The sequence below is a fragment of the Mustela putorius genome, unplaced genomic scaffold (assembly GCF_011764305.1).
Source record: "Mustela putorius furo isolate JIRA1106 unplaced genomic scaffold, ASM1176430v1.1 tig00000275_pilon_pilon_pilon, whole genome shotgun sequence".
Lineage (NCBI taxonomy): Eukaryota > Metazoa > Chordata > Mammalia > Carnivora > Mustelidae > Mustela > Mustela putorius.
In genome coordinates, this window is record NW_025421341.1 from 13,070,915 (window position 1) to 13,089,892 (window position 18,978).

An 18,978-nucleotide genomic window follows, 5' to 3' on the forward strand; every position below is an offset into this window, starting at 1 on the left:
GGCCTGGCCTCTAGTCCTCTTTTCTGTGTGTGCCAGGCCCAGGGCTCAGTGCCCTTACCCACGTCATTTCCCCTAAACCTCCCAACAGCCCCAGAACTGGGGGATGATTTTTATCTCCATTGAGAAGGCAATGGGGAAACTGAGGCCTCTTAGCCTCCCTAAGAGGTTGGGTATTGCACTCAATCAAGGTCACCCAGCGTCAAAGCAGAGAGGCCAGGAATCTATCTAACTGTTGCAACAGCTGTGCTGGCTCCCAGGACTTATTTGCTTCCGTGCTCGCCTCCCCTGGCCCAACAACTCCCAGCCCCCACCCCCCACCCCGCCACACTGGTCCCTGGAGAGTGGAGTCTGCGTCTTTGTTGTCTTTGCACCCCTAGTACCCAACACCGTGCATGGCATACACAGGAGGCCTCCAAAAAGGTTTGCTGACTGAAGGGGGAGGCAGGGAGGGCTGAATTATTGGCAGAACTCCTGAGGTTCCCGTGGGTCTCAGACTTCAGCCTGCATCAGAATCTCCTGGAGTGGAAGGTTGCTCCAACACAGAGCCCTGGGGCCCAACCACGCCCCGCCCCAGTCCAGGCAGAGCCCGAGAACTGCCTTCCAAGGGCTTTCCAGCTGCTGCTGCTGGTCCCGCTGGACAAGGGCTGCCCCAGCGCCAGCGTGCGTGATGCTAACTCTGCCACCGGGAATCCATTCCTTCCGTTATCTTGGTCTTTTTGTGGCGGGAGACCAGAAGTTTTATTAGGGAGAAACTGAAGTTGAGAACTTTTTGATTATAATAATCTTAGGCTTCTGCCTGCTTTAAATAACGACCTTAGCCATTTATATCTGATGACCAAAATAAAAAAGCCATGTGCTTAACCAACCGCACTGCAGATAGCAGCATTTCCAAGAAATCCGGATGAGGCTTTTTTTGGGGAGGACTCCTCACACGGCCCATCTCTCCCACGGCTGTTTTGTGCCTCTGCATTTTTCCCCCTGGTCTCTTATGCTGTAGAGCGAAATGCTCATCCAAGGGAGAGTGGAAGGAGGAGATTTGAGCTCTTGTCTTTTTGGTGAGGGCATCGAGGGGTCAGCTGAGGTTTGAGGACCAGAGTGTCAGGTCAGCCCAGGAACCAGAGTCTTGGGTCTGAGCATGTGCCGGGAAACCACAGGTGGGGACCCTCTGCCTCTGCCACCCCTACAAGTCGAGGGTTCTTTCCAAGCCAACCCTTTTCCTTCAGCTCCTCGTTTCAGTTAGTTCCCAGACCCTGGGTAAGCCACTAGCATCGCGTTGGGGATCACCTTCCCAACACAGAGGACAGGGATGGTGGCTCCTGACAGGTTCCGTCTTGTGTGTTCGCGCCGCAGCCTCGGCTGGGAGCCTTGGTTGGGACAGGATGGCAAATGGACCTTGGAAGGCGTCAAACTGTGGTGAGATGTTGTGTGGGAAAGGCATTGAGTGAGAAACCGGCTCTGGCTAACTTGAGGAGAGAAGCCATTGTTGCATAGTTGATAGAATTGAAGGAATAAAAACCACCAGGTCTTTGGAAGAGCGGAGTTCAGGGCAGTTTCAAGGGAGTTGGATAAACAGAAAGCCCCTTTGTTGGTTGTCATCCGCCGGCACACTCAGCTCCGGTCAAGTTCACACTCCGGCTGGCCCAGCTCAGGCTCCGGGTCCCCACAGTCCGACTGTCACGGGCCACCGGGATGACCTGGAACGGAGAGTATTGTCCTCCGAAGGAAGACGGGGACACCCGTGCCTTAAAGAAGGTAGAAGCGGGGCGCCTGGCTGGCTCAGTCGGTAGAACGTGTGACTTTTGATCTCGGGGTTTGTGAGTCTGAGCCCCACATTGGGTGTAGAGACAAAAAAGAATAGAATCTTAAAAAAAAAAAAAAGACAGAAGGGAAGCTGAGGAGGAACCAGAGCCTTTTACAATTTATCAAGCCTTGGGGCCAGAGCACTTCAGGATCTTATCTTTATTTTGTAAAAGCTTTACTGTTTAAACAAACAAAACAACAAAAGATGTTTTTGAGATAATAAGATGAATTCAATTTGAAACAGTATCAGATAGCAAGAAAACATTGTTAATTTTTTAGGTGCATACATAACAGCAGGTAGACTATCTAGAAAAAAATACACTTCTTTTTTCTCTTCTTTTCTTTTCTCTTTTCTTTTCCCCTGCCCTCCTGCCTACCTCCCTCTCCTCTTGTCTTTTCTTTCTTCCTTTCTTTCTCTCTCTCTCTTTTCCTTCCTTCCTTCCTTATTTATTTGAGAGAATAGGAGAGAATCTGAAGCAGACTCCGTGCCGAGCAGAGCCTGACTCCACATGGGCCCGAGATCTTGACCCCAGCCAAAATCAGGAGTCAGATGCTCAACTGACTCAGCCACCTACGTGCCCCTAAAAATCCGAATCTGTTTTAGATGGGTACTAAGGCATGTGGGCGATAAAATGCCATTATGTCTGGGATTGGCTTTGTGATAGTTCCTCAAAAAAGTGAAAAATGGAAAACAAAGCTAGGTGAAGCAAACAAGGCAAAATCTAATAATTTTTATCTTGAAAATGTTTATTTTTATCTTTGAAAATCCTCCTTTGAAGCATTCTGTGGTGGGCTGCGCGTGAGCTGACTCTTGGGTGCCAGGGGACTGGTGTGGGGAGACTCAGGCAAGGCTGGTTCCAGGGCTCACTGTCTGTGGGACCACACATTGACACGTGATCGTGACAGCTCTGGCACCTGGTGAAGACTGTCAGCCAGTGCCTGGCCTCTGCTTTCCCCTTTCCACCTTGGCGTGGACTTGAACATCCGCGCGCGGGAGTACTTCCCAAGACACCTGTCGTTGGGCATCTGCTCTGGACACTGGGGCTGCTGATGCTGCTTCCTCTGGTGCCTCGGTCAGAGGCAAATGTCAAACTGAGCATCAGTGAGAAAGCTATCTGGGGAAGTTAACCCAGTTTAGAATTCAAATTCACTCCCCTGCCTAAGCAATGGAGATTTATTTCCTCGCAAAAGGCTTGCATCTCAGCGCAAAATGCCTCTCGCTGGGCTTAGGTATGCATGCAGGGGTCGTCATGGAGAAAGTTCCTGGTTGATTTTCCTAACGGTGTGTACCTCGTGGTATCCTCGGAACCTGGCATTATTAAGAGCATGTCATCACAATACAGTACAGAAGCTAAGGCAATTTGGATGTCCTTGGGCCCCAAATTAATATGTGCTTTGTATAGTCTTGTAATTTGGGAGGCAATTTTCCGTAACACAGAGAGATGCTCCTTCATACATTTGAGGTAATTTAGCTCAATGTTCATCTGAAAAAATTACTGTGCTCCTAGCAGCTCTTCAGCTTCAGAACAACAGGCCATCCTGGGAGAACAGGGAAGTCACTGAAAGTGATTCTCTTATCAGTCTGTCTGGGAGCATCAGCATAAAAGCTGTTGGAATTTCCCCCTGACCTGCAGCTGTCTGAGATTGTACAGTAGGATCCGAATTGTGGCATGAACTCCTGAACTCCAGCTGATTTGCATAAAACCAGGGGACTAGGAAATAAAGGTGGAGAAATGAGTTTCCCTGTTGTCCAGGTAAACTGGAAGTCACTGCCCATAAATCAGAATTCTTGTACATTCAGCTATGGGAACACTTTATTCTTCCTGCTGGACATTTCTGCCCAAGCTGTGAACAAACAGTTGCCAACGGGAGAGCATGAACTCTGTCTTTCTGCTGGGTGTGTTTTGCCTTGGGCTTCCTGGTTCTAGGTACCAGAGGCCTTTGTTATCCTGGGGGAGGAATAATTCTCTATCCCCAATCAGAATCCAATACAATATTAAGAGATAAATTTAAGACATCCCCCCCCTCCCCAATCATGAATGTAGTTCCTAATGATGTTGCTTTAGAACAAATCCCAGATAATGTCCGGCAGCCCCAAGTTCATCTCTAGTCGTACTCCTGCCCCGTAGCACTACTTGCTGTCTATAGTTGATTTTGAATTAAGTCACTGCTACTCTGGGTGTTTTCCATTTGATAACCATGGGCACAGAGGAGATGATAATTGTTGAGACCCTGAACCCTTTGGAAAAGCTCACGAATGAGGAATAATTGTCATCAAAGTCACTGACTGCGTCCATTCACCTGTACCTGGCAAATAAGGCTGAAATTCATCAGTTCAATAGGTGCCAGCATTTGGAATGACTCTGGTTCATTTTCAGTTCCGGTCCTTCTACTGAACCAAGGCAAATTGGGACCCAGCCTCAGATTTCATGAATTTCCCAGATCTTTCTGGGCAAGAGGCACCTGGTGCTTTTCTATTTTAAACACCACTCTCAAGAGTTGTGAGGTCAAGTTCGCTGGATGGGCCTGAACTGGGAGCAGACTCTCACACGCATGTGTGTGAGGACAAGTGCAGCAGAACCAGGAGGAGTGAACAAATGAAAGGGAGAATACAAGGCTCTCTTTGTAGCCCGCTTAGTCACCTGTGGCCATAACCTGGCCACTTCCATTCAGCAGGCTGTCTGGCGAGAGTATATACTGGAGAAACAGGAGCTCACCACACCCTGGAAGAAAATAAAGGGGGTATAAAGGTGAGGTTTTATGGAAACGATTGCACCCCCTGAGCGGCAATTCCAAAGTACTGTTCTCCCGCGTCTGCTGGGAAGAAGGGCGGCCGCGGATGTGAGAGGGCCGCTGAGGCCATGCAGTCCGTCCACACCCCTGTGCCGCCTTTCCCATCGCGACCACCAGGATGCCAAGCGAATGTTTATTTCAGGGCAGCTTGCTTCATTTCATCTAGTGGTTCTTAACTTGCAGAACACACGAGAATCACCCAGGGAGCTTTGGAGAAATAAACACCCGGGCCCCATCCGGAGAAACTCTTGGATTCGATCGTCCCGACTGTCGATTTGCTTTTGTTTTTGTGTTTCTGATGTGGGAACCGCTGATTAAAGCCATCATCTTGAGCTGGCCTCAAAGGACAGGACAGGGGAAACACTGAGGGGAGGGAGATGCAAATCATCATCTCCTGGGGGTTGGGAGTGAGGAGATTCCATCCTTTGCATCTCTTCCCTCTGAGAGTGCCGAACTTCCTGGAGTTCCCCCGGCCTCTCCAGTTTACAGCTGGGGAAAAGCTAACCAGTGCCATGAATCCAGTGAATCCCAGCTCCCACTAGATCGGATGTTGGGTTTGGCTCTGTGAAACATTAACTCATTTCTCTTTATCGCTGATTGTAACAGGTTTCTTGTGAGGATGAAGTCCAGTCGTTCCTGGGACAGAAGGGGCGTGAGCCCCAGTTGGTTTCCCGAGGGAGGAGGCGGAGAAGCTGGGCGTGAACAGGGTTAGGCAGGTCTTGGGGAGTGAGGCTCGGGGTTCACCTTTGGTAAATGTTTAACCAGAAGCACCTTTACTAGTCTTCAGTGTCTTTGTGAAAGTGAGTTTAAAGGGCGTTTTGAAAGTCTACTAGAGGACAGCTGTTGCGCGCCACGGCCTTTGTGGTGCAAAGCAAGGGCCAGCCCAGGCTGAGTAGTGCAGGGACTCGTGACCACGTCTCAACACCAGAGGACGGCTGTCTTTCACATGAACACGACTCTGCTGCTCACTCTTTGCCCCCCAGATCTGGTCTTCAGGAAGACCAGCATCCTTGCCTAGTGGCTCACTGCCTGCCCCTGGTCTGTCTAGGTGGCGAGAGGAAAGCACCTCAAGGAGACGTGGGGTGGAGCTACGTGCGGTGGGAAGACCTTCCACCGTGAGCTTCCGAGGCTTTGTCTCAGACCTGATGGAAATCATGCCATTTTGGCAAACAAGAACCATAATACTACTACCACATTTTTAAAAATTGCACTCTATTCTTCAGAAGCAGAGGAAGGGCTGATAAGAGTATTGTGAGTTGATGAATTTAGAAAAAAACAAAATCTGTAAGATTAATATTAAGATATTAATATTAAGATAATATGAAGCTCCTTTCAATAAAACTTAACTCTTCACTTTGAATCAATATCCAGAGCTCATCTTGGGCTTTCACCACCCCTGTGAAAATAGTATTTTAATGAAGTTGTTACGAGAACAGAAAGTACTTTCTCTATTGTTTATTGAGAGCGCGATAACTTTATACATTAGGAACTGGTGCACTTAAATTATATGACCGATGACCATAAAAACTCGGGCTCTTGTCAACAACACAACTTTATCTTATATTATTACAGTTACTGATACTTAAAAATGATATAAACAAAAAGATGGATAAGTTATTCCAAAACAAAAGGCAATGAATTCCAGAAAACAGAAACAACATATATGTGTGTGTGTGTTTGTGTGTGTGTATGTTAGCGCATCAGCTACTTCAAAGAGCTCAACACAGAGTGATATAATAGCCCAAACCCAGAACCGTGATTAATTCTGTACCGCGTGAGCAGAACTAAGGGAAAATGACATGGATCTGATCTAGGAGCCAAACGACAAGCGGAACAGAACTCCTGGCATCCCGTTCAATGCTCTTCATTTGCAAACATTTTCGCCTTTACTATTCCTTAAAGACGGGTTTTTTATTTTCCCTCCCTAAATCTTGTATGGTAGGCTTCTGGCTATTCAAAATAAGATTGTGGTGGGTGACTGAAATCAGAACCTAGGCCTCCAGCAGCAAAAGCCAAATTTAATAGCTTGGTGGACCGCCCACGCCACCCAGAAACATTTTTATCACCATGTGTCCAAGAGGCTTCCCACTTCCTACTTGGAAAACAGGTGGTGAAGGAAAAAAGAAAACCTTTATACAATAAAAGAAAACTCTGTTTCTGTAATTTTTTAATCTTAAAAAGGTTAAGTTCACTGACTTTACAGATTCAAATCCGGAGAACTGGTTTAATTCCTCTACGCGTTGGCCTTGGTGACATCATGACATACATTCCCCTGAGTTTGGTTAATGAAAGCAAGCAAACAAATGAAGAGTGATTTAAAAAAACAAAAAACAAAAAAACAAAAAACAAAACCAAAAAAAAAAAAAAAAAACCACACAAAAAATCCAGCATTAAACAAAGTTAAAACATTATGTGGTTGTGTCTTTTCTATTTCGTGGTAGAAGTGTCCACGGAGCTAGGAAGCCCGTGTTTCTGCCATTCTGCTTTAACAGTGTGTTCCCAAAGGAATCCTTCCCTCTCCAGGTTAAGGCACCAGGTTAAGCAAAGGTGAAAGGTCAGCCGTGCTTGTGGAACGTACAGGTTCTGAGCGCGTCTGTACAGAGTAGCCAGCAGGGAAGAAGCGAAGTGATCCGTGTTTAGGCAAAGGGCTTCCAGTGGGTCCACGGAGGAGACTAGAAGCGCGAGGCAGCACTGTAAGGCACTCCTATGGGGAGAGGCCGGGAAGCCCAGCGTGGAGGACGAGCGCAGGCTCCCGCGGTCTGCCTACGGCTTTCTGGCCAGGAGGCCTGACACCGGCTCTGAGGAGGGCGAGGAAGATCCAGGGGAACGGGAGAGGCTGGTCCACAGCGTGATGGTCAGGAGAAGGGAGTCTTTGCTGTGCTAAGAGTTGCTGTAGCACCTGCCCTGGGCAACGACTGTGGCTTCCTTCCACACCTTTCTAGCAGGGTGGCTTCTCTTTCCACAGGAAGGAACGAAAGCGAAATAGCAGCTGTCCCTTTTTTCAAGCTGAACAATGCCTTCCACCACTTTGGAGGCCACTTGGCGAGGAAAGTGCCCCATAACACGATCACTGGGAACCCGTTTTAAATAAAACTCCTGACAACCACGGTTGTGCTGAGGAGGGCATTCCACACTTCTGACTTCCGACTTTTACCTGGAGTTTAACAGTGACTTAGACTTGACTTTGGCCTGCACCCACTAAGACACACCAAAGAAGACCCTTCCAGTCAGAGGGTCTGAATACAATATAGAATTGTCTACCATGGGGAATTTGCTGGGTGCTAGGACTTAACTGTGCCCCATGCCAGAAACCAACACTTGTCTGCTTAAATTAACCGAGTGGGGCCTACTCACCCATCACCAGGCTCTACCTAGAGCAATGAGTTCTACTGGATGCGGGGTTAGAAGAATCGTCCAAGGTACACAGCACACTAACACTCAGCTGTAGCAAGTACCAAGGGAAGGAAAACAGTACCTCTACTGCCTCAGTTCATGTCAAGGAGAGAGTGTTCATTTCGTTGTGTTTCACCCTAAATTCTCTACTTTCTGCCATTATCTTAGAGTAACAAACGTATTGAGTCAGAAAATTCAAGAAATAAGTGGGAAAGTGTATGCATCTCTCCTTACTGGGAAAAGTAATAAAAAAGTGAAATAACCTCTGTATTGACTCTTGGCAGTATTCGAATCAAGAGCTGAAGACTGACATCCTAATCCAGTCACTTCAATAAAATGTGGTGGAGATGAATAATTCTGCCTAAACTTACGGACAGCGGCATTGGCTCCACCCTCGGTTGGGAGCAAAATGTATCTCGGCTTCCTCAGATAATGTCTCTCTTTGCACGAAGTGTTCAGTGGGGCATCCGGTCCTACCCCAATACATTGATTTATGCATGGCGGGGTTTTTTGGCCAACAGGTAGAGAATAAACCCAGAGGTTTGGAAGCCAAATCTTTTCAAGGAGGCACAGGGAGAAACCTTCCAGAGTCAGTGTGCAGTGTGTACACACGCAGCGACAAACCAGAGGCCAGACCTCATCAAAGTGGACTCACTCTAGCTTCGCCAGAGTGAGGTCAACACCAGGGTTCTTGCTGCAGCCGGAAGAAAGTCATGGCACAGTCCTTTTGCAGGAGCCAAAATACCACTGTTAGTTGGAAACCACAAATCCCCAACACGACCGATACTCCCTTTTTGGTGGAAACCTAGCCGAGTAGAATCAAAAAGCAATTCCCCTCTCAGCGAATCAAGCAGGCAAGCTCCAAAGAGTATTACCCTTTAGTACTACAGATAGGAAGAGAAGGGTAATACGGTCCCCCGAAAAGCAGGGACAAAGGGGGATGACGAGCGTCGACGTGGTTTTCCTATAAAGAGGCTTTCAGCGTTGGGGAAAATCAGCGCTGGAAAAAACATGATGCGATTCCAGTTGACTGCTCTTAAAGCACTTTGTGGCCTTCCCGCAGTGGTGCGAGGGAGGTCTATTTTGGGAACTGGCTTCTCTAGTGCAGGGTTAGATGCCAACATTTTACCAGGGTTGGACGGTCTCACCCATGAGTTTCTGGCACCGTTAGGAGGGATTTCCTCCAGTGATCCACCGGGGAATGGGCCTTTCAAGTGAAAAGTGGTTCCCCGGAGTCGGCCGCCAGCTCTAGGAGATTAATTGGCCATTTTCTCCGGTGTTTTATGTGCGAGTTATTTAATATGGGATGAGAGAGGGAATGTGAGGGGAAAGCAGGTATTAGCTTGGTCTTAGGAAGGTGGTAATCCACGGATTTGCTTTTGTTTCGACAGTTTCTAAGCAGTGGAACAATTACCCAACAGTGCACCAAGTCATTTGGGTGGAAAACAGTAAGGGTGTTCACGGGCTCTAAGGCGTTCTGGGCTGGAAAACGGCACTGTTGAACTTCTCATGACGACCCAATTCCGAAGCTGGCTCCGCTCGGTCCTATCAGATTTGGGTGGTGGTGGCTGTGGGCCGTGTAGCGGCATACAAAAAGGAGAGAAAAGAGAAGTAGCCAGGAAGTAGTCCTGCTTCTGGGTAGCCAATGGCAATTTTATATATATATATATACATATACTTAAATATATATATGTATACATTTTTTTTCTCTTCTGAAAATAAGCAGAAATTGATGTGGATAGAAGGTTCTCCTTAGGAGTTCCCAGGGGAGGCCCATATTTAGTGGGACCCTCTCCATGGGCACCGGTGAAGACAGAGGCCTTTAGAACCGGGATCCAGAATCGCACCCCCAGCAGCTCGGATGCTAGGTGCCTGTGAGGTGGGACAGGGGATTCTGTGCCGAGAGCCAGCGTGCTGGGCCGGGAGGAGGGGCGTCTGCACTTCGGGGCTCCGAACGCAGGGTGCTGGGGACTGCCGCGCTGACAGTCGGGATCACGGATACATTAATTATGGTAAAGGCAGAAGTAAGCTACGGTGACAGGGAGCTGCGGGTGGAGGAAAAGGCACTTTGCCATCGGAGCACATCTGTTTTATAATAAGCAGGTCTATAATTCTCTTGTGAAAGATCATGTTCTGCTATCTTCTCTGAGGCTGGAAAATATAAATACTGTGTTTCACGAAGGGGAGGAAAAAGGAGAGGGTCAAATTTGTTTGCCTGTTTGCCAAGTGCTTGTTTGAGATTTTTCCACCCTTTATCTTTTTGTGTGCAACATTCTCTGTAACCGGGGTGGGGGAAAAGTCAACCTGCTTTTCCAAGAATAAAAGGCTCTGTAAGGTCTCCTCGTGAAGGGAGCCTTGGCCTTTTAGCAAGTTTTTATGCTCTTGGTTACAGCTGCTGTAGGATCGGAAAATAAATGAAGCTTGTGGTCTGGGGCCCAGGAACTGGCAGTCTGTACAAGTCTGTCTGAAATGTCTGGCCTCTAAGTGGACGGAGGTATCAAGAGTTAGGATCTGGAGGGAGCAAGGTGTCGGGGCGGGGGGAGGGGGCAGTGGCGATGGGGTTAAATGTATCCTGTACTTCCCGAGCCACTGATGCTCGAGACTCCAACAGCAGTGAAACTACCACACCGGGAGGGCATTGGAGGCATCTGCTCAGTGGCAAGAGAGTCTTCTCAGTAGTCGCCTGAACATTGTCTCAGGATCAGTGTATCTTTCTGTTCTGGAAAGAGTTCTGGTTGGAGGATGATTTCCAGCACTGTCCCATCTGGCATCCTGGTCACAGCCACTGGACGCGGCTCCTGGGGGGCCCCGCGCTGGGGGCCCACCACTCGGCCAAGCAGCGAAGCAGTTTCTTAGATTTCCTACTCCTGTGATACGATTTTAGCACGTTCTGTTTCACTTTAAGGTGGCGATTATATGTGGGATTATATATTTATTTAGACAATATTATTACATTGAATTCATTATAAGTTTGACATTTTCTTCATACTCTAGCGTGGGGGTTTTGAAGTCCCATGTTACTTTGATTTTGTAAACAATTTTAAAAATGCGAAAGTGGAAGTGACAGCAAAGGTCCAAGTGAAAGTGCAAACACGAGCCATGAGAAATAAAGCGTTTGAAATAAATAGGAAATGCCCACACGAGATTCTGTGAAAAGAAATTGAAGACCATCTCATAGAATGTATGCATTATCTCCACCAGTCTACAAACCGATGTATTTAACCGCAGTCACAGGAAATTTCCTCAGGCCAGCACCATTACGACCTCATCACTATTACCCATGAAACCGCGGGAAAACTGCTCTTCAGAAAGCTACGTTTTCCACCGACTATGGTGGGGGGCCCCGCGGCATCAGGGGGCGCTGGGATTCACACCCGCAAACAGACTGACACATGCAGTCATTGGTCTCTGAGGTCTTTTTTCTCAGGAAAAAAGCTGAGATGAACCTCAAAGCCAGAAGGAGCTCTCCTCATAAATTCGAGGGTGCATGCTTTCTGTCAGAGGGAGCGCACACGCCTCATCTCTGAGCCACTTGGCTCGGCTGAGGTGATCCCCACCTGTGTGGTAGAAACCGAGGTGACGGCGTCAGGGACACTGGGTCCTGGAATGATCCAGGCATCGTTCCTGTGTCCTGAAGATTTTCATTCGAAACGGACGGTGATGAGTATTTGCCTCAGTTACTCCGTCCTCTGCGAAGGCTAAAAATAAATAACACGAAAATAACCCGAAGTTCTGTGGTTCTGTAGGAGATGCTTCCTCCTGTGTCCTATGTACTAAAATGGCCCTGAGAGCCAAAAAAAAAAAAAAGTCTGGACTCTAAAGCATTGGGTGTAAACCACGTTTTGCTTGGGAGCGAGCTGCTGAAATTCAAGGCTAAGTGTAATTCAGCTACTGGTAGTTTTCTGGAGCCACGGAGGCTTCACGGACCTTTTGGACAGCGATTTGCACAGAACATACATACGGGACGTACTGGGATGCGTGGCTATGTGTGTGAATATACATCTATATCTAGCTGAAGATGAGACATCCTCCTCTTCCAAAGGGATCTGGCTGGCTAGCTAGGAAGCCGCCGGCTGCTGGCTCAGCGAGAGGTCAGTCCCTGGCCTCGGGCCCCCGCTGAGTCAGGTGTTCTGGTAGGACAGCTCGAACATGTTGCCAGCCTCCTCCAGGCTCTCGTCCATGTTCAGCCTCCGCCAGAAAGATTTCTGCTTCTTCTGCAGCTCCCGGCGGACACACCTCGGGCAGGGGACAGACTTCTCTTTGCATTCGGAATGGAAAACGGCCCCACAGCTTTCACACCTGCAAAAGCCAACCACAGAGATGATGACCAAGGCGGGAATGACAAGACACAGACACCTGAAATCCAGTGGCCTCCGAGAAGCTCAGAGGACATTTATTCTGGGGAGCCCTGCCACCGGGAAGAGCGATGACTCATAGAAATGGGCTCTTTCCTTTTCCAAGATGTTCAAGGTTGAATTTCACTTGAAAAAAAAAAAACAAAAAACCTTTTTTTTTTTTTTAAACATTTTATTTATTTGACACAGAGAGATCACAAGCAGGCAGAGAGAGAGGAGGAAGCAGGCTCCCTGTTGAGCAGAGAGCCCCATGCGGGGCTCGATCCCAGGACCCTGAGTTCATGACCCGAGCCAAAGGCAGAGGCTTAGTCCACTGAGCCACCCAGGTGCCCCTTTTTTTTCTTTTTGATTAGAACTGGCTAGGGTGAGGCTGATGGCTTACAGTGGAGAGCAGTCAGCAGTCAACTAGCAATGGTGTGATCATGGGGACAATGGGCAGATCTCTGGAAGCTCTGTGGGTTAGTTTCCCCTCCAATGGCCCTGGGGTAAAGGGACAGAGAACGGGAGTGCCGTGTTCCACTGACTGCAAGCGCTCTGAGCACCAGAGACAACCCCAGTGCGTGACCGCAGTGAAAATGTAGCTCCCCACTTCTGTAAACACAGGGTAAGTGGGCCCCTGTTACTCCTTGCCCTCATTTAACAGTTTGGAAAGATAACATGACACATTTTCATTTTCTGATTGTTATCCTCAGGTCTATTGTCCTTCTGAGTTTTCTTTTTTTCCTTTCTTTTTTTTTTTAATTGGGAAAAGCCCCACCACTGTAAGCCCATCTTTATAGCACAAGTCGGAAGGGTAAAGCATGGAAAGTTGGGAAGAGAATATTTTTTAAAACACGCAGATTAGCTTATAGAGAGGAGGCATTCCAGGTGGACGACTAGTTTGCTGTCTCCCTTGGTGGAAGCCTGTGCAATAGTCCAAAATGGATTGTTTCTGCTGCAGAGTCTTTATTTTTTTTATTTTTTATTTTTTTAAAGATTTTATTTATTTATTTGACAGGCAGAGATTACAAGTAGGCTGAGAGGCAGGCAGAGAGAGAGAAGGAGGAAGCAGGCTCCCTGCCGAGCAGAGAGCCCAATGTGGGGCTCGATCCCAGGACCCTGGGATCATGACCTGAGCCGAAGGCAGAGGCCCCAACCCACTGAGCCACCCAGGCACCCCTGCAGAGTCTTTAATAGTAAGGAACTGACAAGCACAACGATGGCTGCCCAGGGGGTGGCTGGCCAATGCAGATTACGGTGCCCACCCTTCCATCGCAGAGCGACAAGCAACTATTCCCTCATCTCAGGAGCTCAAGGAATTGGTTTGACCAGCAGCAGTCCCGGGAGGGTCCAGTACGAGGCTGGGTTCAAAGACGACTATGCAGGAAGCAGTTTTCAGGGCTCAGCTTGTGCTCCTTTTGCTTTTCCTCTAGTACCTTGGGCTTCCGTCCTGGGCATATGATGGTCTTTGGAGCAGCATTCCCTGGCATGCAACAGACTTAGCCCCGACATCACTTAGGATTCAGAAAGTTTGATGAAAGGAAGATCCTCCCACCCACCTTTGGACCCAGGGAATGAGCGACAGTGGGAGTGGGGTGGCGTGGGGAGGGGCGCAGGGAGGCAGGCCATACTGATCAGCCGAGAGACCAAAAGACAGAAGCTTCACTGTACCCAGTAGTCTCTGCCCAAGCTCAGCTCTCTGGGCAAGTAAAACAGAGAGGCAGTATGAAAGTAGGCATAGGGTTACTTGGCCTGACTTCACTTCCCACCTTCAAATCACTTTCTGGCTACCTGACTGAATTGTAGGGCCACCGCCCCACCCCGCCACTCAAGGCCTACATTGAAGCCCTAACCCCCAGAGACACTGCCTGTGGAGACACAGGGTTAAATCAGGTCAGGAGGGTGGGCCCTGATTAGTGTCCTTATAAGAAGAGACATCAGAGGGCTTTCTCTCTCTTCTCCCCCACTGTGTGCACCCCGAGGAAGGGCCGTGTGAGGAGCACAGCAAGAAGGTGGCCATCTTGCGAGCCAGGAAGGGAGCTCTCACTGGAAACCACGCCCTGCTGGATCTTGCTCTGGGACTCCCAGCTTCCAGAACCATGAGCAGTAAATATCTGTTGTGTGAGCCCCCCTGGGCTGTGGTATTTTAGAGGACAGCCTGAGTAGTCTGTGACAGTGACCTGGAGTAAGGCATTTCACCTCTCTGCTCCTCAATTGCCTTGTCTTAACATGCCCCTCAGAGAGATCTTGTGAGGCTCAAAGGGAGTAACACATGAAGCGTGTCGTGGAGTTCCTGCACAGGAACACAGCTAAGACTGCTCCTTCCAGAGTGAGCAGCCGCCTCTGGGTATCTTTGGCAACTCTTCCTGCGTCTGATGGCACCGATGTCACCACAGTGACCTGAGGACATCTTGGATCAACCCCCTCGTGGCACAGATAAGAAGACTGAGATTCTAAGAAGGCTAGTGATTGTCTCATGAGGACACACGGAGTTAGGTTGTGACTAGAACCCGGGACTCTGATAGCCCAACCGTGGCTTCGACTGAGGCCGAGTCATGTGAGTGAGGGGAATGCGCCATCCTGGAGAGAAACGTGGGCTTCCAGTCAAAAGACTCCTGTCCCGATCACAACCCTTTCTTTGAGTGATCTTGGGCAAGTCACTGACTTTCCCTGGTCTCCTCATTTGTAAAATGCTGCTCACGGTGACCTCCTTCCTACTCAGTGGGGTTCTGTGGGACACACATGGGTGACCATATGTGGAATGAGCAGGTGAACATGACATCACCTTTCATGGTGACTCTTGTCCCTGCCTTCCTCATGCTGGAGCCACACCAGTCAGGAGAGTCCAGCATCTCCCGGCCCTCAGCCCCTCCCTCCTTCCAGGGGGATGAAGGTTAGACCCACGTCTCCTCATGCCTCCTTTCTGGGCCAGCTCCACTCCAGTGGCAATGGCTTTGTCCTCCCTGGGTCACACCTCTGTACCTTCCTGTCACTGAAGTGACACTAATGGTAGCCTTATCAAGTAAATTTCCTCCTTCCTGCCCCTTTGCCCTGCTGAGTAAGTGATTTACACACCTAGGGATATTGCCCAAGGGCAGTGATTGATAAGGAGAAAACCATGGGGTTCCTTCAGTACCACTCCCTTATCTCTGCTGATACTGGCACCCCCAACCCCTGCACCCTGCTTCGGTGAAGAGGTTGAGTCTTATTGGGTATTTCTGGTGCAACAAACACTCATGGGGTGGCCTAGGGGCTGAGTACACCTGCTCTTTCTAGCCAAAGGTCAGTAACTGCAAAAAAGTCCAAGATAAAAAATTAATGATTTCAGAATGTAACCAAGTCCTATTTTCTAACCATTTGTAAGCCAGCAGTCATCTTTTGAACTGTATAATGGACAGACTGATCAATGACCTTCCCAAATTCAGACAATCTATTATTAACTTTCCCCCTGATTTTTTTTTTTTAAATGAAAAGAATAAGGTCAGGAAAAGGAAGGAGGAAGAGAAACTGTTTCTTACATAAAAGTTATGGTGCTTTGTAAGAAAAATGTGCAGGAAAAATAAAGTGTTTGCATTAAAAAATGCAATATATAGGCATGCTCCTCTTTGAGAATATTATTTAAAAGGCCCTTTCACTTTAAAAGAGTTCACTGGCTCCTTAGTGTTTACTGAATTTCCTGCCTGTATTTAAAATATGATTTTACAATCAACTTTTCAGGAACATAGCTTATATATAAGGTAAATTTACCAATGCAATCATCCATGTGGAAAATTGCAGCAGATAATGAAAGAGAAATGTCCTTCAGTGTTCCCAAGTGATAAATCAAATGAAAGCCAGCCAGTTTCATCTTCATTTCGGAGTTCCCCACTCCCAGCAATCAGCAGTTTCGCTGCCTTTCTGGTGTTGGTTGTACACCACAGAGAACAAAGACCTAGGTCCTCCTTTCCAGTGTCCCAGAGAACGCAACTACAGGGAGACATATATTTGCTACTGACCAAAGCCATCCAGTGGGCTATTCCTGAAAACGTCTGTTGCTCCACTGACTCCAGGGATCTCAACCTCATACTGTTGGCATTTGGGGCCAGAGAGTTAGTTCTCTGTGGTACAGGGCTGCCCTGTGCACTACACGGTGTTCAGTGGCATCCCCGGCCTCTACCCAGCAGATGCTGGTCACAATCCTTCCCCACCCAGGTTGTGGCAACCAACAGTGTCTCTGGACACGGCCACAAGTCCAAATGCCCCCTGGGAGGGGCAGGGAGATCATCCCAGTTGAGAACCATTGACCTAACCTATCTGGAGAAGGCATCGTGGAGGAAGCACCCGGGGGGACTTACACAGTGCCCCCCACTCCTGGTGGAACTCACAAGTGTCAACTGCGGGCTTACACCAACCAATAAGGTCCAACGCAGAGTTACTGATTCATTTCATTTTCACAAATATATATATATATTTTTAATACATCCTTTGGTTAAGATAGCTGAAACTCACAGGCATTAACCACCCCATGGTTTTGAAAACTAATTTAGAACATCACATAAGAAGTCAATACCCACGACACAATTCCGTGCACGCCGTGGGAACCCTTAACTTTCTATCAACTCACTCTGAGTTTTTGGTCTTCCTCAAAAGCCATCCTGGTGGCTGACCCTCAGTCGCATTTATTTACTCCCTGGCCAAGAATATCGGGGCTGTTTCTCTGTGGTGGTCTTCACTTTGTTATGTCCTCTGTAGGCCATCTAGCAAATCTAACCCCAAAACTTCTACTTGCCCCACAAAATAAATTGCTCTTATGTAAGTGGGAAGCAGTTGGGTTTCAGCAACATCTACAGTGACAAGGAGGCCAGAAAATAGTAAGTAGGACACTTACTGCAGAGAGGAGGGCCGGACTGAAGTGAGGAGCCCCGAGTTCTTGGCCCAGGCTGGCCCCACTGTCCCTGGGGCCTTGGGTAAGTTACTTCATCCCTGAGCCTCTCGTTCTCCACAGAAGTAAAAGGGGGAGGTTGGATTATCTAAGGTTCCTTCCAACTTGCAGATTTCGTGCAGGGCAGGGGTGTGGGGCAGGGAAAGGCTGTTCTGGGTCTTACCCTTCTCTTTCCACATTTTCTTGCCCCCAAGTCTGTGGATGGATGAGTGGGAATTCAGCCTTGCCGGCCACTCCTTGGAAAGCCTCAAACTGACAAGCTGGAACTGAATGTGAATGTGAAGTGAAGTGAAGAGCATTACTTTAAATTTTATTTATTTGCAGCGGTTAATCAAACCATGAAATAGCTTACAGACTAGCACATACAGCTCTGGTTATCAGGAATTTGGCTAAAAGGAGCTGACTCTGCCTCTTTCTCAGAACATCTCAATTAAACATTAAGGATTCCTTTTTAGGGATTTTCCCAAACCTCATCAACACCCTCTCTCCCCCAAGGAAAAAACCCTGAAGGGTTCAGTGCTGTGGGGTCTTTATTTTGGGGGTGGAATGGAGGCTGGCTAGAGGCGGCAGTCGTGTATCGTCCTATGCGGAAGACATCTTGTGTTTTAACCACTGGGACAGCCACCCTGGAGCCAGCCGTATGAACATCAGCACTGCGCACGCCATACGATGTGGGATGAGGGAGAAGGAACTCTAGGCCCGTCTCTTCTGAAGCCATGAACTGTCCACATGTGCCCTTTCCTAGGGTTCAGGGCGGGGGCGTAGCATCACCACTGTGTGTCGGGGGGAATGCAGATCTCATTCTCTTAGTAAAGGCATCATCACGTGAGGCTCTATACATTTCATGAACAGTCTTTGACCTAAACATTGCTTATTGACCTATGGGAAGTGACGGAGACGTTCATACCCTAGAAATCTAACAGCCACAGACAACGATGGTCTTACTCCAGCTCTCAAAACCAAGAAAACGAACCTGCTGCAAATGGACAGAGCTACGTATGTGCAGGGGGGAAAGGGTTGCTTCTCTGATACGGCAAAGCGGCAAGAATTGCCGGCCGCAGACAGTTTCCTGTTCTGGAATGCTGATGATGTGACACCAATTAGAGACAGGCTTGATGGCTTTGTCTGTGTCTTCCAGATTCTAGCTGCACCCAGGAGGGCCACAGGAAGCTGCTAAAGGCCCCTGCCCCAAGTTGAGGTCAGTGAAATGCTTCTGCTCTGCTCATGTTGGATTTTTCTCCTGCTGCATTTTTATTTTTGGCTCAGGCAACGACCTCAGATATTTCATTAGCTTGAAAGTCAGCCTTGAGTTTGGCTGGATCTCTGACAAGTGGAAGGACAGGCCTGCAGAGCAGGGCAGAGCTCTGGCTGATTTCCACTCTGTGGAGCCCACAGCGACGAGGGCGGGGTGCAGAAATCAGTGCACGCGATCAGGCATGCGAGTGCGGTGGGGCATACGGCTACTATGTCAGGCGCCCCACAGAGCCACTAGCTATTACTGGTTTTTCCAAGAAACCAAGATGGTTATTGAAATCTCTTAGCTAAGGGAGGTAGTTATTGGGGCCTGGTTATTTTAATGTTTTGGGTTGGTGTTCTCCCCTGTTGTTGTGAGTGAGTGAATATAAGCCAGTAACTTATAATTTGCTTCAATGGGAAATCACATAAGGTGTATGTCTGTGGATGTACATATGTGCTATGTATGTACTTACTGTATGTACACAGGTATGTATACTGTTT

At 48.3% G+C, this 18,978-nt stretch overlaps 1 protein-coding gene across 2 annotated transcripts in view; it reads right to left on the reverse strand.

Annotated features, from left to right (window-relative positions):
- Positions 1-11,810: 11,810 nt before the first annotated feature.
- Positions 11,811-18,978, reverse strand: part of PLEKHM3 (pleckstrin homology domain containing M3) — a 178,644-nt gene continuing 171,476 nt past the window's right edge. For both annotated transcript variants that reach the window (XM_004764266.3, XM_013062300.2), the window contains one exon: positions 11,811-12,285. In XM_004764266.3, the coding sequence (XP_004764323.1) occupies positions 12,108-12,285 (178 nt within the window). In that variant the 3' untranslated portion in view covers positions 11,811-12,107. The remainder of the gene's footprint in view (positions 12,286-18,978) is intronic.